This window comes from Pyrgilauda ruficollis, unplaced genomic scaffold, assembly GCF_017590135.1.
Source record: "Pyrgilauda ruficollis isolate IOZ18807 unplaced genomic scaffold, ASM1759013v1 scaffold8, whole genome shotgun sequence".
In the NCBI taxonomy this organism is placed as follows: Eukaryota; Metazoa; Chordata; class Aves; order Passeriformes; family Passeridae; genus Pyrgilauda; species Pyrgilauda ruficollis.
Genome location: NW_024529932.1, coordinates 2,836,468 through 2,859,513, shown reverse-complemented (window position 1 = coordinate 2,859,513; position 23,046 = coordinate 2,836,468). Strand labels below are relative to the sequence as shown.

Here is a 23,046-nt window from a genome sequence, read left to right as displayed (position 1 = left end):
CAGGAATGAACTAAAGACCATCAACTGAGGGGTAGCAAAAGGGTAGCAAGAAAGACTGAGCAAAAAGAGTCACTAAGCTGTACAAAGGTGATGCCCAGCTGGCCATAAATGTTTGCAGAGGAGAGTTCTCAGAAAGCAAAGAAGGTGAAGACAGAGCAGATTTTCCAAGCAGTGGCTTGAGCAGTTCGATGTCACCAGAATACTGCCCCTTCTTGCTTCATCCTCATAACTGGGTATATCCACAGAAATGGATAGTTGACTCAAGAAGGATGGGAACTGAAGAAAAAAAGCTCCACTTTTCTGAAGTGGCTTATCATGAGTATGCTTCAGTTCTGGTGCCATTGATACAAATATGACACTATACCCTAAACACAAGCTACACTAGTGCTTTCACATGCTTGTACAGCATCAGGCTTGCTTCAAGCCAACTTGGAGAACATCAAATGAGCCAGAGTCTGTCTGGGCCTATTTCTGCAGGCAAACAATGATTCTGGTGTGATCAATGATTCCAAGAGAGCAGCCATGCAGAGCCAGTGATGTAACTCTTGTGCATTGTGTGGCACTTGGTGGCACTTCAGTGCATATCTGCGAAGTGCTGCAATTTTGGACACGTAAAGGTGAGAGCAAGGGGAACTCTCAAGGTAGACTGCAGTATTGTAGATAAAAAGTGGTATCCCATAGCAAGCAATCCATGCTAGGTTTGCATTCAGGGAGGGACAACTCCAGCACCACATTGTCCTGTGTAGAGGCAAAATGAATTCTGCAAAGGCAAAGGAAAACTGGCACCTCTGTAAAGTCACCAGGCTGGGGGTTCATGTGAGCTAAGATACCATGTGTAGAGTAGAAATGTCACCTAGCTCTTTTCCTTGTCATCAACAAGATAAGGTGAATCCTCACCTGGAAGTGCCCATTTCTCTCACTGCCATTCAAGAGAGATGTAGACCTCTGTTCTTGTAGATGTCTAGCAGAGGTGAGCTGCTTCCTTCCTCCAGCAACCTCAGTTCTCAGTGATACACTCTTTGGACAGCTCTCCTCAGCTTGTAGAAGACTTTCAGGCTCAGAGCCTGAGGTGAGATGACTGTTAAAGAGCTTTGACCCCAAAGAAACATATTTCACTATGTTTTTGTTTGTATGTTTGTTTGTTTGTTTGTTGGTTTTTGAAAGACTGGAAATTCCTGGTGAGTGCTACAGACCTTTTTTTCTTTTGTAGGGATGAGTCCCAGGGGCCATAGAAACACATAAAGGTCATGTCTGTACATGTAAACTAAGTGACCTGGATGGTCTTTTCTTCCCTCCTTTGTAGGACATCCCAAGCAAAGGCCAACCACCCCAAAGAATGGATTCTCCCCCAAACCAGGAGAGGGGCGAGACACTGAAAAGCAGTTTATTCAGAAACTGAAGGAAAAGTGTGATGAGCAGTCCCGGCAATTAATCAATATCCAAGATGAGCTTAAAAGGGCCAGCTGTGGCTTTGATGTCTTTGCTATAACAACACAGTACTTTTTCAGGCAGGTAAGTGCAATGGGTGCTTCTTACCATTGAAAAGATTCTTTGCCTTTACATGTGTCACTTGCCCAAATTTATTCCTCAGTCACTGAAGATTTGTTCTTGGGACCAAAGCAGGTAATTTCTTTACAATTATTATTATGAGAAAGGAATTCAAATTTCATAGAATTATAGAAAGGAAAACTGCAATGACAAAGAAATCTGGCACCTCTGTTAAGTCACCAAGCTTGGGGATTAGATGGCCAAAGAAATTGTGTGTGAAGTGTAGATGCCATCCAATCTGATAAGTTGAATAATTTGATGCCATATATTTGAAAAAAAAGGCGTAGGAGCTTGGAAAAGGAAGTATTTTGAATGAAGTATTTGTTACAAGCAAAGGCTTTTAGGAGTAAAGGAGATCCAGAAACTTAGAAGCTCCAGTCTCTGATTACTAGAGCTGGAATGGAAAGTGTAACTGAGATATTAATGCTTGTGAGCAACCAAAGCTGTTAGATGAAGGAAGCAATTTGATTTCCCTCAATAATTATCCACTCTTCCTGTTCACCATGGATTGGGCAGGGTGTCCCTGTCACAGGGTTGCCAGTTCCTGAAGATGTTAGGATAACATTATCTCAGCATGCAGAAGATTACACGCAGCAGGTATAGAGAACATAAAGAAAATGTTGCTGGTAATTAGAGAACCTTATTTATTCACGCAAGTCAAAATGAATACATTTTAAGACAACCAAAATAACCATGAAACACGTGAAGGTGTTGCTTGTTTCAAAAGCTGTTTAGTGATCTAGGAAATGTAGCTGGGCTCTGAGGTCCAGACCTGGATCACACCATGCCCATGTATTTTATAACATCCCAGGTTAAGCTGGTGTCCTGGCTATCTTCTAAAACAGGCAGACAATTCCCAGCAGTAGGACCCAAGGCTTGGATAACACCCTTGATGGCCTGTTTGCCTACTTTTGGAAAAGACAAGAATAAATTTTCTGTATTAAATGGGAGAAAGAAAAGCAAGGAAACAAAACCTAAATTAAGTGAGACTTAAAAATTCTGAAATACTTTATTTAGTTTTGGTGGTTTTTATATTAGTGGGAAAGGTTACCTTTGAATAAATAGCAGTTCATTCTCTTCCCTAAGTCGGAGCTGATCTTGCCAGGGAGCATTCACTGAAGTGAAAAATCAAGTTCTTAAAATGTCCTAAATATTTTAAATACCTTCCCAGGAGATCTTCCCCCTCTATTTTTCTTTAGACTTGACATTTCTGTATATCAGGGCTTGTTAGGTGTTTCTAAACATTTTTGGATGGGTTTAGGTTTTTGCTGCTGTTTTTTGTTGGGTTTTTTTTTTGTTTTGTTTTTTTTTTTGGGTTTTTTTTTTTTTTTTTGGGTTTTTTTTTTTTTTTTTGTTTTTTTTTTTTTTTTTTTATTTGGGTTTTTTTTTTAGTTTGGTGGTGTTTTGTTGGGGTTTTTTTGTTGTTGTTGTTGTTTTGTTTGTGTTTTTTTTGAGCTGGCTGTGGAGTATCCTTGTTTAAATCAGAGGGAAATAAAAAGGGGCAGAGCATTGTCAGCTCAGCTTTGTCTGTGCACGGTCCACTGGGGAGAGATTTTTCATCACATTCACAATTTCCGAAGGAGCTCTCATATCTCCTTCATCTCCTCTGGATATGTTTTAAATGAGAACAGCTGCTGCAACTGAGCTTTGAGATGACTGTTCTGCTGTTGGTGCATGTTGGATCTGTCCTGAAAATGCCTCCTAAATTGAACAGCTCAGGTGTCTTTATTTAATAGCATCCTCTCCAAGTCTGGCCAAGCATAGCTGCACCTCATATTCCCAGCTCCTCTGTGTTTCTCAGGCCAGCTGGGGGATTGCAGTAATGCTCCTCTGAGTGCCTGGAGGTGAAAAATAATACACCTGTAGAATTTAGGCGCCTTCAGGTTTAGATGTAGATTTCAGGATTAGATGTAGATTTGTTCCAGATCCATGCAGATGTGGTACCTCCTTTAGGAGTGTGGTTGCTTTAGGCTCCATTTTTAGTGCATGCAGGCAGGTGAGCACTTCATGAAGACTATTTAAAGCACCAAAGACCTGAATTTCTGCTTGAGTTAACTCGCCTGTCTCGTCTGAGACTACCAGGGAGCACTAAGGCTGCTGCATTCTTAAATTCAACGCTTAAGCTGAGAGCCTACATACAGTGGGACAATCTGGGACTACTCAAGCAGTTGTGTAACTGGGCAGTCATTTGTTTTGCAACATAGACACAGGCTTACAAGTTCTTGAGTGTCAGTTGAAAATACAATCTGTAGGCATTTTCTGAGGTGGCATTATTGTCTGAAGGCTTGAGCAAAATTGAGTTGGCTGTCTTTGAGTTAGGGCAGCATGGGAAAAAATAAACCAACATTTCACATTATAAAAATAATAACAGTTGGGTGTATCTGTTTCTGAGAACCCTGCAGGCAAAATGCTTGAGGTCTGAGTGGAACTGCAGTTTGGCAAAGGACAAACATTAATTCAAGAAAAAGGTGCAACCTTATTCCTGAGAAGTTTGGGGTTGATCTGTCCAGCTAGCAGTTCCACTCTTGTTTAGCAGAGGACCCAATCCTATTTTGATACGAGGGAGCCTTTTATGGGCCAACAGTCCTTTGTGTCCAATGTCTTTCTCCCCTTACATCACAGCAAAATAATGTTCAAAACATAGATTTTTCTCAGATTTGGACCTAAATTCTGTTGTAAAATGTGCTCCTAGGCAGTGAGGACAGGACTGAGTCTTAAAAAGAACCCAAGGACCAGTGTAGGTGCAAGTAGGCCCATGCCTGTGGCTCTCTTGTCTTGCTTACACTGTTTCTCTTCTCTTTCCAAAGCCGTGGAAAGCACCAATGCAAGTGGTCCAACAAACATGGTTAGCTGTGTAGAAAGAGAGTGTTGTATGTAATAGAGTGTTGGACCACACCAGCAGTTTCTTTGAGTGATTCAAGATTACATGACCATTTTCTTATAATTTTGTGGATTTGTTTTCTGACTGTTTCAGACCACTGCTGAATGGTATCCTAGAATCATCTCTCTTCTTCATCTGAAAATGCACTTAATTGGCAAGATTCTTTTAACTGGCATCTAGAAGTGCACAACATGTAGCAGTATTTAATGCAGACCCATTAAATGCCACTTAAAACAATTTTCTATCCTTGCGAAAAGCCTAGGCAATTGAAGCAGGTGATAACTGAGGCAGTAGACGTGAAAAATATTAAAGCAGTGGTTCTGACATAATCATGAGAATAATGATTGCAGTGCCTCTGAAGAGCATGGCTTTTAATTATTATTTAATTAGCAGATGTATTAGCTTAAGACCCTCGTATATGCACATGACTCTTGTTGACTTTTGGAACTGCTTCAAATTGATTCTGAAGAGGAGCAGATTAAATGTGTCCTTAAAGTTGTCAGATGTTCCTCTTGCCCATACAGCCCTTGTGCTGTGCTGGTATTGCAGAGTGAACAACTCAGTGATGGGAGCTGGAGTGATACCACGAAGAATTTTTAGAGCAGATATTTCCAGAGCCCTGGTCTGGATCACTCCTGACCTGCTCTGGCTTGTTAAGCCATGATAGTGGCAGTCCTGGCCCAGTTTCAGCCCTGTTCAGAGAAGTGCCCGGCAGTGATCTCTCTTGGAAGTGGTAACAGTGCCATCTAAAGGGGAGTAACCCAAAATGACAAATCCGGGAGAGAAAAGCTTTCTGGACAGAAAAAGGGAGGGGGGAAAAAATCCTTTTTTATATCTCTAGTACACCACAGAAGTGTTTGTGTTGGAAACTGGGCTAATGGCTCTCACAATCCAGAGAGGCAGAAAGTGCAGTCCCAGGTCTGCCTCTGAAATTTCAGAGGAGGGCTCTAGAGCTCCAGTGCATGTGAGGAGAAGGGATCCTTTCTGGGCTGCAGCCCTCAAGGGTGGGAGCAGGTGAGGGAAAGGGTTATGCTGGGGTGGTCTGTCCTGTACTCTGCTTGGGCCTGGAGGAATTTCCAGACCTGAAGCATGGCCTCTTGGTATGGTTTTCATCAGGGAGAAACTCCTCAGGACAGGTGTGGGAAATGGATTTGATTTTGTCTGTGCGAAATGGATCTACAGATCCATCTCTCACAGACAGATCCCAGCAGATCAGTGCAGCTGGATCAGCTGGGAATGGAGGAACCACAGAGATATCCTGAACAAGAGGTAGGACAACACTGCAGTATTTGGTGACATCCCAGAATTTTGTGTCTACCAGGACTGGGAAAGGCATGTCACCAGTAGCCAGAGAGTGTGTGTCTGCACACCTAATCATGGCTATACAATATTGTATATATAATGTACATATATAATACATGTATTCCAGAAAAGTAAACACACACAGGAATGTCCTGCAAAATCCAGGATGGGCAAGGAAAAGCTTTTCCCTCATTTGAATAATGAATAGGAGTGTGCTGGTATGTCTTTTTGAGAGGAATGTCCCTGTTCTATGAATGGACAATATGCCACCCAGTGTCATGTAACATCCTTGGCCAGATGCTAATGACCGCTTGTGCTAAAGGCAAAATTGGTCATGCTATTTTTAAGTCACTTGACACTTCCCACCACTGCCTCCAAAACATTAACTGGGGCTAACATTTCAAGGGATTATCTCAACTGACAATGGTTTATTTTCACAAATGTCTCAGAGAATTAAGTTCAAGAGAAATATATCTATTGTTCATGCCTCGTGCTGGCAGAGTGGTAAGAAGCCAGCACTCATCAGAAAGATTGACCTTCTGGCTTTCAGGGGTAATGCTTTCCCAACATTTGCAAAATATGTTTGAATTTGGCCCAAGAATAGTCTTTAGAAAAGTGCCATTCCTCCCTCCTCACTATTACAGTTAGGCTATGTGTCCTGCATTGAGCAAGTTCATTCTTTTCATTGCTCCTGATGAAGACCAGAGCAGTCAGAGCAGCTTAATATTTTCATTCTGTGTCCTGAAAAAAAAATACACTTTGGTCTCATCAAACACTGACAGTTTAGGGTTATGTATCAAAAACATTGTATTGTAAGGAAAACAAAACACTTTGTTTACTTGGGAGGAAAAAAAAATAGAAAGAAGCTCTGTCATCGTTTAGATCTTCCTGAACTGATTTTTAAGGAGAAATTAACAAAATTTGGTATGTGGGGCTATTAGTTAGTAAAACAGAGCAGTAAGAGTCCAGAGGTGTACTCCTTTACTTGCAAACATTACAATGAATGCTCTGTAGATGCAATGGGAGCTGCAGGCCACTTGCACATGGTCAGTCTACCCAAGGAATGGATTGGGGTTTGTGAAATTAAGGAAATAATCTTCTGCGGGCCCCCTGCTTATTTGCTGTGTATGCTAAAAGTCAGGCAGTGAGTAGGTAAGGTGCTATAGAAAAAGAAACCTTAAAGCAGCTGAGTATCTCTCCCCTCCTCAAGCTTTGGGTACCTGGATCTTACACTGCTTCCAAACAGCATGGCCAGCTCTGCTTCAGGCCCTGCAAAACAAGGAAAAAGGTGTAAGGAACCTTGTGGCTTCTCCTTGTGTCCTCAGTGACCTTCTTAGAGACACTGCTGTGACAAAATTCCAAAAAAAAAAAACCTAAACAAATTAGACTATGTTTGTATCCTTGGCTGGAGACACATAAAAGGAGACACTTGGCTAGTTACACATAAATATTTTAAATTTTGAGATAAAAAAGAAATAGCACCACACATTCTAATGCTCCCCTTGAAGAGTTTTAAATGGCCATTAAAAATTAAAGGTGTCTTTATTTACATGTTGTCCTTGAAGAGAAATATTTTTAGGATGTGTGCCAAGCATCAGGTAAAAGTGGATTTATTTTCTCCTTTTGTTTATATTATCGATCTCTGTGTAAGCAACTAACTTTGACAGCCTTGATTTTATACTGCATTCAGAGGAAAAACACAGAAGAGCTGGAAGTGGTTCTTGGGATGTTGGCAGCCTCCAAGCTGGGTATATGTCTGGGCTTGAGGGATTTGGCAACACATTGGAAGTGGTGTGAAAAGCAGTGATGCATAGGAGGGTCCAGTGCTATTGTGGCCTCTCCTCGTGCAGAGGACAGGGAAAACCCAAACCACAGTGTTTTCATGCTGTTCTTTAGGCTCAGCAAAGGAGTCGATGGAAATGTGTACCTCTTCTGAATTCCATGCATTTTAAATTCCTCTCTTACCGCAAAGAGGCAATATCTTTAGATCAATCATTGTTTGCTTTTTGGTGTTTTGTTTTTTGGAAGTTTTTTCCTTTAATTGATTAATTGATTACTTCCCAAAGGCATTCTACCAAGATTTCTAGTACAAATGTAACAGAGCAAAGGCTTTTCAATTCGGTGTAGATCAATAGTTGCAAGGTTCATATAGCAAAGTATTAATCACACCAGAAACTTAACAATTTTTCTGTTTCCATGTGGGAACAGAAATATTTACCAAAGGAAAATTTATAGATACCTTTCAGGAATTGAATAAGGAAACCATAACTCTCTTCATTAGCAGTGGGGTGGACAAGACCTGGCCTGTCCAGGTCAGAGGGATCCCATCCTCTCTTTGGGAGTCAAAAAGCAGAGCCTCCTTTCAAAAGCTTTCAGCATATTTCTTGTTTTACACACATATTTGTGTGCATGAAGTATTTATAACATGACCAAATGTCACTCTTCAAAGTTGCTGTTAAGGGGGAGGCCATGCCTCAGCTCACAGATAATCTTCAGAAGTCATTTCAAAATGAAATTTTGAAGAGGAGTCTAAGGAATGTTGGAATCAGCCTAGAGAGAGGTCAAATACTGAGTTCCCCTCCCAGAAGAAGCAGTGACCGCTGAGCAACTTGACACATATTTTCATGCTGGTGGTTACTCTTCAGTAACCTGTCCCTCTGGCAGATCCAAGTCCTTCTTTCCTATGTGGCCAACCTCAGGCATCACCTAATCCCTCATTCCTTGGCTGAAGCCTCATCTGGAGATGCCATTGCAGCATCCCAGGAGCTCTCCTGCCCTCAGATACACACCCGTGGTCTTCCCTACCTTTTCCCTGCTTAGATTTTCACACCTCTGGTAGAAATACTTTTGTTTGGTGGTTTTACATCCCCCTCAGGTCAAAATGGCATAACTCCATTAATACAGACATGTCCAATAATGACCTATATAGGCATTATAGCAATATTGGCAACAATAGAACTTCAGCTTCTTCAAGTGATCTTAATACTTCTGCAGTTTAAAAAAAGGAACAATTTATTATCCATAATAAAGGTCTGGCAATGCTAAATGTCCATCAAACCAACTATGTGCCAGCTTTTTAATTGCAGGAGTATTAGGGTTTTAGCCATCACAAAACGTAAAGGCTAGCCTCACTTAAAAAATCATTTTTTTATCTTCTTATTTACCAGTGGAATACAATCTGTTTAAGTTAACATTAGCTTGTGTTTAATCAAATTACACAGAACAAAGAACAAAAAAGATGATGGGATTGAACTGGGTTTGCTGAAAACAGAAAGCACTTGGCTGACTTAATGTATTCCTCTTTGTTAATATTTGAGTTCTATATAGCATTCCTAATAGAAATGAAGACATTAAAGTTTTTGTTATTCCACAATTATCCCAATGTGTGCCAGACATTTTGAGGATGACACAAAGATGATGTCCCAGTCATGGAGCATTTAGCATCTAAAGAGGCAAAAACCTGATGAAAAATGGTGTGTCAAAGTGACTGAGTGTGGAGATTACCATATATTTAGTTTCTTAGGGGATTTATTTGGGAAGATAGGCAGGCGTTGTGTGTGGATACACACACCTGCATGCACACAAGCACACCATGCTGCGTGTTCTGCTTTCGGGTACCCTCTGGGAAGAGGATCAGTGTTTCCAGTGGCTGTACAGGGGACAGGGCTAGAGTACAGAGGGCCTGGGATCACCAACAGGGTCACAGTGATAGGCACCTCTGGATGAGGACTGGACAGTGGGATGTCCTGCCAGTGTGTCACCCAAGTGCAATAGTGAGGGCAGCCAAGAAGTCAAAGCAAACCCACGTACAGCGGGAGGTGCAGAGGCAGCAATGGCTGTGTGTACGCAGCTCTGTGAGCTGCAGAAGAGAGCCCAGCGAGCAGTTTCCCTTCTGCAGACAGGGATACTCCCACTGTTCATGTTTGTTTACACCAAACGGATGTGATGAATATTTTACATCCCACACAGGTTTGTCCCATCTGCCCTTGTTGGTGTTTCCCGTGGTGCAGCGAGCACGTGGCTCCAGGCAGCTGCAGAAATGAGCAGCAGGACATGTCCTCAGCAGCGCTGCTGGGCTGATGGCTGCTTCTGAGGCAAACAGCCTCCACAGCTATTCTTATTACCACACTCCCATTTCATCTGTGGGGGGAAATTAGTGGTATTTCTTCCTTGTTTTGTTTTGTTGGGGTTTTTTTTAATTGCTTAGTACACTACAATCAATGAATAGACCCAGAGTGATGTTTCTCCTCCAGGGACGTATTGAGTGTGCACATGGATTGTACAAGAAGCCCTGCCACCTTTGGTTGGGGGTGTACTGGGGTTCCCCACCATTCACCCAAGAGGTGCCTGAACTTGGACCTTATTTGAGGCTGGAGGTGCCTTTATACCCGTGAGCTTTGGTACCCCAGGCACTTGACTGCATGCTGCAGGAGGACCCTTTTGGTCCCACAACTCTTCAGTTCTGTGCAGGGTCTTGGATTCCCACATAGTAGAAAAAGCTGTTCTCCCCCTTCTTCTGGAATATTGCATCACCTGGAACATGGGACATTCTTCCTGTGCCTGATATAGGCACCTTGCTCAGGCTGGACCTTAGCCTGGGGGATTGGTCTGACTACAAGACAGTTAAGTAGTGATCCCTTCAGCAGCTGAAGTTGGCTGCCTTTCTGGAAATGGTTTTTGAAGCTTCTTGGAAAAACTTGTGTAATGCTGAGCTGCCTGCTTTAAGCTGCCTCACACTTAGCAGCCAGGCAGGAGGTAAGCACCAAGGCAGGGCTCTGATAGGCAAAGCTCCCCAGCCCTCTGGAGAGGCAATGACAACCCACAGATAACAGACCTGCTAGGGAAAGATATGCTTGATAGGTGCAAGTGTCTGCAGAGTTATTCTGCCCTGGAAGTAGAAGGAAAATGTTTAGGAGGGCCTGGGTGTTGTCCAGATATCTCTGCATTTCCAGTGGGATCCATGTTGCAAAAGAAAAAGGTTTTGGGATTTCTTTCTGCTCTGACTGCAAAAAACAGCTCCTGATTTTGTACAAGTTTCCAGATATTTGGCCTGATTTTTTTGCTTTCACCTCTTGCTAACTGGTATTTAAAAAATAAACACAATGCAAAGGAGCATAACACACTCAAAACAATGGTTAAATACATGAAAAGGATTAATTTAGAAATAAACAGGGAACAGTTGGGTATCATACCATGTATTTATATAGGTGACATTGATATATAATGCTTGAACTTCTTTCACATAGTCTTAGAATATCTTCTGTTTCACGTAAAACTCAATTTCACCAATCTTTAGTTAAAATGCAGTACTAGAAGTTACTGAGTATTAGACACATTTAAAAAAATGTTGTGTCTTCTTTCCCCTGCCCCAAAGGAATTTTTAAATGTCATTTGTAGAAAGACTTCAGATTATTTACTGTGTTCCCTCCCCACTGCATACTCCTAAGCTAGAACTTACTCTGCTGATGTAACTCCCTGTCTCTCCAGAATGACTGTCGCAGTCCCGGGGGTGACAGTGTAAATACCACAATTCCTCCTATGTAGATCCATCAGCAGATGCATTCTGAGCTGATGCACAAGAGGGACATTGCAGCAGTGTAGTGGAACTTTTCCTGTTGATAAAAATTCCTGGCAGATGTGAGGTTGTTCCAGTGCAAAGCAACTTCCTTTGTAAGTTCTGATTTGATCTTCAGTTTTTCAAGTACAATTTCATATCCCCTTGGCAGTCCATGTGGATTGTGGCTACGGATTTTAGCAACTGGAGCCACATATTTGATGAGTAGAATGCAAGCTGCCTGCACTTTTGATCATATAAAACCAACACACTCACATTCCCACCGCACTGGATTTGAGTGATGGACGCAGCAAAGCCAGGCTGAAACCAACTCTGCCTGGAACTGTGGTTTGGCCATCAGCTGAAAGGGAGTAACCCCCAGGAATAATCAGAGTTTCTGGTGTCAGCACAAATCAATGTGAGCTCCTACTGTGAACATGTGTTAAGAAAAGCTGTCAAGATCCTCGGGTGAGTGAGCAGAGATGCAGCCAGTAGAAGTGAGGCAGCGACAACACCTGCATGTTCAGCACTGGGGAGACTGATACTGAATATATGACATTTAGCACTGCTGCTCACTCATCTTCAGAAGACAATGAAAAAATGGGAAGGAAAAAGAGACAAGTAATAAGCAACTCTGAGGTCTGGAAAAATCCCTTTTTGTGAGAGACAGAGCGATTTGTTTGCAAAAAAGGGCAAAGTGGCTTGAGTACAGAGCAGAATAATTCTCATAAGGAGGTACTGCTGTGTACCAGAAAGCACTTTCCCCCACTCAGGGGAAAGTTTAGCAGAAACCCCTGAGAAACTTTTGCAGAAGTTTTGCAGCTTCAACACATGAGGGAAGCACAGACTTTTAGGACTAGAGATGATCAGTTATGAGAAGAAACCACTGTGAGAACAGAAAGCAAATTCACGCCTTCATGTCAGCACTTTGCCAATGTATGCCTTTATAGAGGGGATGTTTTCATCAAATGCAGTTATAGAATACTATAACTGTGTAAAATATCAAGTCCTATGATAAAAAAATCATAGTATTTGATTCAACCAACCCTTTGTCCTTTGTCCTTGAAGTCTACTAAGTTCTGTAGGTAGCAAGAATACCTTGACATTTAATATTTGGTGGTGCAATACATGTTAGAGGGGAGATGCCTATTTTAAAGTTGGAAGCCTTTTTTAGATAGATGTTAAGATGAATTTTCTATGCAGAACAGCTTTTCATCACACTCTTTAATGCAGGGTTACTTGCTCCTTCTTCTGAATTTTCAATAATTCAGAAGCAATAATCATGGCTTGATGCAGGATCTAGATTAGACAGACCATGACTCAAAGATACATATAAATGGTAATTATTGTGTTCCTAGGACATTTTTGCTATCCTTTCAAGTGGAAAGTATATCTCCTTGGTACTCCTTCTGTGTCCTCACAGCCATCCAAGAGTACGTATCTGCACCTTGGGATCATAGACCCAATGCACAACCTGTCTCTTGCTTAACCCTCCTTTCAGGTCTGAGCTGTCTGGCTCCAGAAATGAACTCTAAAAGGTTTCAGCTGCAATCCTCCTGAAATTCTCTGGCCTTGCTCTCACCCCTGAGAATTAATTCACATGCAGCTTCCTACAATCACTTCTCACACATCATAACTTCAGAAGGTGGTGGTGTGGTTATTATAATGATTTGAGAGCTGTTTATTATTTATTATTTATCATTTATTATTTATTATTTCTTCAAACCAGCTCCAGCTACAGAGGAGTTAGTATAAATGATGCATTTCTAAAATGACTTCTAAAAATCATCTGAGCTATGTTTTCTTTGTACAAAAACCTCCTAAGCCCACAACTGATCGTTTGAATTCTCATTAATGGTGTTAAGTACAATTCCTTTCAGCAGAGCACTGAGAATCTTTCCAATAGGAGAAACTTAGTCCATGTAAATCTGCTAGAATATTTTGTCACTGACATTGCTGTCACAGAATGTCAGCACTTGTGCCTTGCTCTGCTTGGCCTCAAAGTACAGCAGCTTGAAGTTGTCATTGGCTTTGGCCCAGAGTAACTCAGGAGTGGAGGAGAGATTACCTGTTTGTTGGGAGAAGGGAACATTTCTCTGCAAAGTTGATTTAAGAAAATGGCCATCTGCTTGCAGCTACTCAGAGGTCTGGAATTTAGATATAGCCTTGCAGGGGATATATTCCTGGGAAGAGAGTAGGTGAGGAGTTCAGTGAAAACATGCATTTTTCCTTGTGATCTTGGTGCATAAATGATATTTCATATGAGGAAACATGAACTCCCTGACAGCGAGAGCTAGTTCATTTGGAATGCTTACTTTGTTCTGTTCCAGACATCAAGAACTAGAAAACATAGTAATGAAGCATTGTTCTCTCATGAATTTTAATCCATGGCCTTGCAAACTACTGACACTAAAATAAATGTGAGGCTACACTAGGAGAAATAACAAAACTCTGAAGGAATTCTGTTTAGATCTTCACATTCTTTTTATATGAGAGCTGAATTAAAAAAGGAGTCATCTGGCTAGGCTCTCTCACTTGAGAAACAGAGGGCATGTAGTCCGTGTTAATTTGTTAAATTCTAGAGTAAACATTCTATTCACCCAAATATGCAATAGCATAATTGTATAGTTGAAAAAGTATATTAAAAAACACTTGCTTCCATATAAGTTGCCTGAGGATCATTAAAACCTCATGGTACTGAGTAATGCATAAAATGTGAAACCTCACTGTAAATCCAAGGGAAATTGCCATTCTGGGGCCATCTGGCATGACTTTCAGCTCTAGCTGAGTCATCTCACTGAACCTCATTACTGACTGCTCATGGCTTCAGAAATCCCCGAATCACTGTTACATTTTCTGAATTTTTTTTTTTTAAGTTAGGCAAGAAAAAAAATAAACAACCCCAACCTGGAAAATAATGAACCACATGTGTGTGTCTGAAGACCAATGTGGAGAACTGTGCTGCTGATGAGAGAGCTGTGTCAGAGAAAACTTGTAATGCACCTCCAACAAGGAAAGTGAAGTGTGATAGTGAATGTATTTGCTTTTCTTATTTCCACTGTAGTTTTCAGTCTGACAAGGTTAGGGTTCAGGATTCCTGTGACAGGATTCTCCTCCTGGCTAACAGCAGGGTGTGGATTCCATTTCTTGTCCTGGGGAAGTTGGCCCTGTGCTAGAAAAGTTGACTCTCCCCAAATTCACCACTTTATCCCTGCTTTAGTTTTAACCCCCATCTGATTCAGTGCCCAAACACTTGAGGGACTATAAGGAAGGAAGCTGGGACAAAGCAAGTGACCAGGAGAGGGGAAGATTAAAACACTTCCTTTGACAGCAGCACTCATCTTCATTGGTGTCAAACACTCACAGAAATACAATGTGACTGGCAATTTCAATAAGTGAAATTGGAAAAAGAATTTAGGACTAGTTGAGGCTGTTTTCAAATTATACTGCTTGCAGAATTGAAGAATTAACAATACTGACAATAAATCAATTTCAGTCTTTGAGAGCAATGTTTGGCTTATTGAAAAATAGATTCAGTTTCCCTACTTGTCTGCAACTCTGTCAGTATACTCAGCTTCCCGCCTGTAGATATCAAAATTCTGACAAAGTCCACCTTCATGTTCTGTCACACAAACTGTAACAGTGTTTGAAGAGAGCACATGCAGAGAAATAGGCTGTGATAATCACATATACTGTGCTGGATGTCCCTTCTCCTTGCCTTGCTCTGCCGCCTTTAGCATGCCGCTCAATGATTTTCTGAGCCTCCTGTTCAAAATGCATTGCTGGAATAGCATTGTCCTATTCTGCCTGGAATAGCATTGCCCTATTCTGCCTCTGCACTGCCTTAGGCAAAAATCCTGCCCCCAGTGAATGCCGCCAACCAGAGCCCTCCTCATGCCGTGCTTTGGCCGTGCTTCTTGTCGGTGTCACGGCCGCCTCCCGCTGCTGACTGCAGAGAATGCCAGGAGGCGGCACTGCCGATAGCCCGATTATCCATCTCTTTCCAGAGCTGAGGCATTTCAGACATTGCAGTGTCTCGGTTATGCACCAGCTCCTCTGCATCTGGCTGTCACGTCTCTCCTCATTCCTGCAGTCTCCTGTTCCTTGTCTCCCTTCACCACTGCATGTCCCTTTGTCCTCTGAAATGCCACCTGCAGTACAATCTTTCCTTTCTCCATAGTCTCATCTCTTTTTTGAATCTGTTCTTTTGTTTCTTTATCAGGTGAAGAAGTTTTTGAACTTTTGGTATGCCTCACCTCAGCCTTCTCTCCCAGTTATCTCTCTCTTTATCCCCATGGTGCTGTCTTCAGTCTCCTTGGTTCTCACCACTAACCACTGTCTCCTTCAGCTTTGTCCTTGCTTCTTTTCTTTATTTCCATATGCACTGGATACTTCCCATCAACTTATTCCTAGAGCTGGCAGTCCTCTTGCAAAAAAAATTTGCATCCCTTCACATTTCCTGTACTGTCATTTGCTGCTCATGCCCTCAGAGTGTTATCTATTCGAATTAAATTAAATATTTGTTTGACATACTTCGCATGCTATGCCCCTCAGCAAGCCGTTCCAGCATTTCATAAAGGATGAATAATATGCAGTTCCCTTGAGGATTCTGCTGCTCTGGGACACGCATAGCCCTACACTACTACCTCTATCTCCCAGTGCTTTCCCAAGACTTCAGATCTGTTTTTCCTTCTCCATGCATCTCCATCTTCACATTTTGCCACATCTTTGCACTGTGAAAATCCAGGGAAAGCACTATGTCTCTCCCAGGAAGGTTAGCCAGCCTCCATAAAATAGGGAAACATCAGATACTAATGATTACAAATTAAAATCTTCTTATGTATGTTAGAATATATGTATAGAACCCTGGTGATTTATTGTTTATTCTCTACAGAGCAGAGTGTATGCACTGAAACATAAAGACCATTATGGAGCTAAAGAAAATAATGTGCCCCATTTGGGGACCATAGTAAATTACAAAACATGGCTAATTTATCCCTACCTCTCCCAATTTAGTTCAGATAGATGTAAAATATTGGAATTGCTTGGGCAGTAAATAGGAATTGTATTATGTGAATCATGGAGGAAAGCATTGATTCTGTCATTGCTGCCCCTGGTGCCTCTTATACCATTAGAATAGGTTGTTTATAGGCTAAGCCACTCCTCTGGGACATTTGGGAGCACGTAGGTATCCTCCTTGGCCTTTAATTACCGAGGAGCCTTACCCTGTCAAGTGCTAAGTACATTGTCTTTCCACTGAAGTCAATAAATATTGTAAAACATACCCTGTTAAGCCGCTTGTTTTGTGCAACTACTTTTATGTTTTAAAATCTAATTTTATCAGACTTCTTTCCTCTCATATTTGTTGCTAGTCGTATACATAAGGAACACTTTTCTTTGTGGAACTTACCTGTATTTTCTCTTTCCAGTAATGAAACGAAATCACAGCTTTTATGAAGAATGGTTTTTTAACTAACAGTGCAGGTTTTCCCAGCCCACGTTGATCTCCGCCTTATCCACAGACTTGTGCATTCTGCCTTGAAGGGAAATGTGAGCCAGATCTGTTGGGACAGAGCTCCATGCAAAGCAGTTTCTGGGTGTGGACCATCAGCAAAATCCATAGCAATATATTGGTGACAGTGCACAGACAAGCAGTTCAGGTCATCAAATCCAGACCCTCCCTGTTGCCAAACCCTGTAACTTCTTCCCTAAATGATAGATTTTCAGCTTGAAAGTCATTCTATTTTCCTCTGTTTCTACCAGAGGACTGTTTCAGATTCTCTTGTGATTTAGGTATGCCCAAGTTTACACCCTTTTATCTTAAGTAAATACATTTTTTGATCTTGAAGTACTTCTGCCTCTTTCAGTGTTCTCCCTATATTTACAGAAAGCTGTAATTTTCCAACTTTGCTGTTCTTTTCGTAGAAGAAACAGATGTGTATTTACATGGCACCCCTCCAGTGGTGTGGGTTATATATTCCCTGCCTCAGAACTGCTATCCCCCAAACATGGGGAACCAGAACTGTGCGAGGTTTCAGGTGAGATCTCTCTCTGGCCTTTCTTGAAGCATTTAAACTTCCCTCCTAGTGTTTCCTAGAGCCTAAGCCTTGCTTTATTCAGATCTGTACAGCAGACATCGTTCTTATTCATCCCATGACTAGATAAGCAACACAGGTTTTTGCTGTCGTTTCCAGCTGATGAGTTTCCATCTTCTACTTGAATTTCCTGTTATTTATCCCTTTGATTGGGACCTTGGACTGCTCAGTATTCTGTGTTTCTTATCATGACCGCCCCTATAGCCCTAAATAGCATCCAGCTTGACAAGCCTGGTGTTTTAACTCTCCCTTGATGGACAGTGCATCCCAGCATTGCATTAGCATTCACTAATATTTCACCAGGGTCAAAAGTGAGCTATGTAACTTGCCCCCAGGATTGATTCTTTGAACACCTCTATTCATTATCTCCACTGAGCCCAATAGTTCCATTTACTGCAACTCCTTGTCCTTTTCCCCCAAAGGCCTCCTCCCCACTTAACACTTCTTCAGCAATCTTTCCCAGCCTGATGATCAATGTTGTGGTTGGCACCACGTGGTCACTTGGTGGGAGTTACATATTACCCTTATCTAAAAATATCAGTTATTTTGGTGTACAGAGGCAGCAGTCTGCACTGGTGTGGACCTGCCTTTGGTGCTCTGTTGTGCTTAACAAGGTGTTTTTGAAATATTATTCCTCTCAGATTTGATCCAAGTGCCACACACCGCTGAAATCAGGCAGATGTCTCTAGCAGCTTAAAATTAAGAATCAATAATTTAAAACTTTGTTTTGAACCTGCTGTATAAAGAGCCAGTTCTCACAGAATTTGGGTGTATGGGCTGTCCTTTCCTCAGATGTGCCTGCTTTGCTGAGTGTTTTGCTCCTGTCTCAGTTATGTTCATTTCCCTTTCTATATCCTTAATTCCCGAGGCATTGCTGCCTTCAGGTGTGTGCTTAAAGTACTCCACATAGTAACCTACCTGTCAGCATGCTGCCTCCACAGAGACTCCTCCTAAATTCTTTCTTCATCCTCCTCGTTTGTGCATTTGACTGAGGAACTGCTCTTTAAATTAGTTTCTATTTTCCATTTGCCTTCTTAACTTTGGTCTTTTCTCACGTTAATGCTACACCTGAAAGACAAGGTTTAGTTCAAACTGAGTTTAATCTCACTTTCTCCAAAAGGATCTAAGCTGACCAAAGAGTCCAGCAGCTCTCCCAAGCACATCCTTATCCCTTATCAATCCTAAATCAGCCTGTGGACCTCAATTCACCTTTTCCAGAAGACAACAGATAATTTCTGCTTAATTTAAGTTTTACTTCCAGTTTAGTGCTTGAGTGGTACTAAAGTCATGTATGGACCTTGCTAGCTAACCTTTACCTTGGATTTATAATCATGTGCAAGCAGCAAATCCCCCACTCTTAACAAAGCAGTTGAAGACTATGAATTCTTCATTTTAAAAGCATAACAAAAGGAATAATGACCAGGTTTTGTTTTCCCTGCCTGACAGTCAGACATGGATCTAAATACTGTAGTTCTAATAGCCAACTCAGAGAAATGGCCGTGGTAATTTGTCTGCAAGTAGTCATGTAGGTTTTTTCTAAGCCAGTTAAAAAGTCGGGATTTGGGCTATAAAAGATCCAAATTACAGATTTCAGGTTGTGTGGCAAGAAAGAGAAGCTCGTACAGTGAGGATGAAATTATTTCACCATACAAGGAATCTTTTTGTACCTCTACTCTGTAGCTGTTCAGTAGCCAACCAAATTAATGTTCAGATGCTGTAAAGAAAGTTAGGTCTTGAACACTGATGTTAAAAGACATTTGGAGTAATGAATTTGGAGTGCAATTTTAAATTAGGTTTGTGTTTTGGTGTTTTGGTTTTTTGTTTATTTGTTTGATAGGTGGGGTTTCTATCTTGCTGCCTTTGTTTGTTTGTTTGTTTTTAATTACCTGACTGTGATATTCTAAAACTTTAGTTGAAGTCCTGGCAGGACTGAGGAAGAGTGAGAGAGAGAATAAGAAGTTGACACAAACCTAAGTTACCTGAGAATTTTAATGTAATTTAACACAGTTTTGTTGGACATTCTTGCTGGCTCCTACTATTTTTAAAATTACTTTGTGCATCACCAGTCGCAGTTGAACAAACATTTAAACAAAAACACCGTCCAGAGAAGCACAGACAAGCATCTTTCCCACTGGAAGGCAGAGCTGTTCAGCAATACAGGCAATGTCACTTTTCTGTATGTTTGGTAGTGATTTGGCTTTCAGGAAAATAGTGGTTTTCAGGTGTAAACAGTGGACGCAGCACGCTAGGTGTGAGTCATTGAACTCTTTTGCTTTTTCCCAGCATTGTGTTTAATGTAAATTGTTAGAGGAAAATACGTCATGCCAAAGGCAACAGCCCAGGAGAAATGAGGCTGCTGCAGCTCCATGTCCTGAGTCCGGCTAAGAAAATGTGTGCAAACTGATACAGACGGGACATACACAGCACACCCGTGTGTATAGGCAGCTTAAGGTTAGGTGATGTGAACACATGTATACATGGCCAAAATTACGCCAGCCCTTGAGAATTACAGAAGTCTCTGAGTACGTTGCAGAGATATTGTTTTTCCATTACAAGGAGTCACCGAGGTCCAGTGGGTGTTGATCGTCCTCACGATTTAAATAAACGACTTTAGGAAAAGTCCTTTCGGGGCGATTATAGCGTCTCGGGAGGCTGGGGGTCACCCGGGAGCGGGGGGACACCCCACGGCCCGCGGACGAGCTCTAGGCCGGTGCCGCAGCGCGGAGCGAGCGGCGGGCAGGCAGCGCCCGGCCCCGCGGAGCCGCGCAGCGCTGCGCCCGCCCGGGGCGCGCCGGCAGAGCCGCGCGGGAGCGCGCAGGACCGCGGGGCGGCCGGGAGGGGCCCGGTGCGGCAGAGCCGGGAGTGGACCTGGGAGCGCTGCGGGACAGCAGCCGCGCCGGCAGGCAGCCGGGACACGCTCAGCTTAAAGGCGCCGTCCGAGGCGTGCGCAGGAGGGGGACCACGCTCATCAGTGGCCGTGGATGCGGCACGGAGAAGAGAACCCAGCGGCACCCCGGCTGAGAGCCCAGGCGCAGTCTCGGGTTTCAGCGCCTTTAGGGCTGTCGCTGCGAAGTTTCCAGCCCCGTCCCGGCAGCCGCCCGCCCCGGCACTTCCCTGCGATGGCGCTGCTGGACGTGCCCTGCTGTGGGCAAGTCTTTGCCAGCCGGAGCAACCTTTTCGGGAGAGGCCGGATCCAGCGGGCCACAGCGGTGCGGCGGCGGGGCGGGGAGCGGGCAGCTCTGGCCGGGGGCGAACCCGCCGGGCTGCGCAGCCCCCGCCCCGCGGCACCGGCCCGTCCCCGCTCCCGCTCCCGGCGCCGCGACCCCGGCCCCGACATCCCGGGAGGCAGCAGCTTGACAAGTCTCCTTGGCCGCTCTCGGCGCGCCGGGACGTGACATCCCTTTGTGACAGTGTCGCCGCCCGGGGCTCATCCTCCGGCTCCGGGCCAGGCTGGCGGCATTCCGGCGGGTGTCGGTCCGGTGGGTGGCTGTCCTGCCACGATGGGCAAATGCTGCTCCACATGTTTCCCCCCCTCTTTGTGCGAGGACGAGACGGTACTTTTGCCTCTTTTTTGAAGTCCTTTAGGGAAAGGGAAGGACGGTAGCGGCGATAGAGCCTGTGCTGCTGCTGCTTCTCGCTGGGGTCGGTGGCGGATGCGCTTCCCGGGTGGCGGAGAGGGGAGCGATGCTCGGCTTGTTTGCAGTGTGCTGATCTCCCCTTCACCAGGGACAGGTCTAAGTGTCGCTTTCTCATGCACTGCAGTGCCTTACATAAGTTTATCCTGCAGTCTAAATGGAAGGGTTGGATGCTCGCGAAGCAAGGAGGGACTGCTTGCATCTTCTGTAGCAACAGTCGGTTTGATGTCTTGCTCTGCTTTTCTTACATTTTTAATAGCCGTGTGGAGTACAAGTTATAAAGGAAACTTGCAGAGAGTTTTAAAGTCCAAAGAGACATTATTCAGCCTCTATCTGTCTTAAAAGTTTTGCATCTCCAACAGAGGAATGATCCTCTAGTCTAGGAGAAGTGAAACAAGACAAAACTACCTGTTTTCTTATGTTTGTGTGAATCTAAATCAAACACATTCCTAGGCACCAAAATGGATCATGTAAGAAATGTCAGTGCAGAAGTACATAGAGAGCTACTGGCAACAGGAAAATAGCATGTGCAAGAGAAGTTGTGGGACACTTTGAACACATAGTTTTTCCCATTATTCTTCTGGAAATTTGCCTGGGTTTTGTGTTTAGAAGAGTGAGAAAATGAATATATGCATTTAATTTGCTTAATAGAAAATTTCTTGGCAGAAACACATGTTTGTGCAGTGTATTCTGTTAGAGTTTGGCTTTATGGTATATTCATATAACTCTGTTAAATGAAAAACTGATAGTGTCTCCCATTTACTTAATAATAGTTCAAATGTAGCTTGAGATATGCTGCTAATCAGGTTAAGAAAAAATGTGTGTGTTAATATAAAACTTGGCAAAATGCAGTCACTGTGGAATAACTAAGTGCTTATGAACTTTAACCAAACTTTAACCTAAGGGGTGTTATGAAGAAGGATTACCTGACAAACTGCATGATTTAACAGCAGTGTTAAAACACCTCTTTTTAAAGGAAGACTGTAGATAATTTTGAATATCAGCTGCAGTGGGATTCAGTTATTGCTTCTACAAGTGTCATCTGAAATATTTATTGGTACAAGAGAATTCCCAATGTATATGATTCTCTTTCCAGTTATAATATAATACCTTGCCACAGGGAAGTCTGAATACAGCACAACAGTGACTAAGCACCGTTTGCAGGTCAGGGATTTTTTTTCTTTTTTTTTTTTTTTAGTATTTTGAAAGCTCTGCATAGAAGACAGCTGTTCTGGAGGAGCAGTTTTAATAACAAGTGCCACAGAGCATCTGTGTGCAGAGAGTTTTTAGGAGATACTGTGGAGAACTGAGAAGTGTTTGTACAGTGGAGACACTGTACATGCATTTGGATCTTAGAATATAAGCAAACATGTTAAGTTGGCAGGGTGGAGAGTCATGTCAGTTTGGGAAGGTAACTCCAGGCTCGCGTGTTTACTTCCTAGCTGCTGCTGACTTCCTCTGTGGGTCTGAGCAATTTTCTGTGTTCCTTGCCTGATCTGACCCATTTTCATTTCTCTGATGGATCTACTGTTACTTACCTATCGTTAAAAAGTACCTGGAAGTTTACTTAATTAGTATTTCTAATTCCTTAGTACCTCTCAGTTAGGTTGTAGCTCTCAGAGGAGAGAGACTCTAAGACAAACCTCAAATCTGCCTCTCCATCCCTCAGTTACTCCTGGTCCAAGGTAAAATCTTGACTTACCTCCCTGAGGATGTTCCTTGAGGATGTCTATCTGTCATCTGAAGCTCCATGCAACTAAAGCAGTCTTTCATAGAACCACAGAATTACAGAATAATTTGGGTTGGAAGGAACCTTTAAAGCTCATCTAGTCCGAGACCCCTGCAATGAGCAGGGACATCTTCAATGAGATCAGGTTGCTCAGTGCCCCATTCAGCCTCTGCCCACAAGCTTTCATCACTACTTCCTTTCTTAATCTCTTTGGGCAATGCCAGCATCTAGCCCATCCCCAGGTTCATATCATGACTTCTCCTACCAAGTGATTTTTCTAGGTCCTTGCATGCAGTTATATC

The 23,046-nt window shown here is 42.8% G+C and overlaps 1 protein-coding gene across 1 annotated transcript in view; it reads left to right on the top strand.

The window, feature by feature from the left end:
- Positions 1-23,046, top strand: part of MTUS2 (microtubule associated scaffold protein 2) — a 159,297-nt gene that overhangs the window by 112,264 nt on the left and 23,987 nt on the right. Inside the window, exon 6 of the mRNA XM_041487280.1 lies at positions 1,304-1,512. Within this exon, the coding sequence (XP_041343214.1) occupies positions 1,304-1,512 (209 nt within the window). The remainder of the gene's footprint in view (positions 1-1,303; positions 1,513-23,046) is intronic.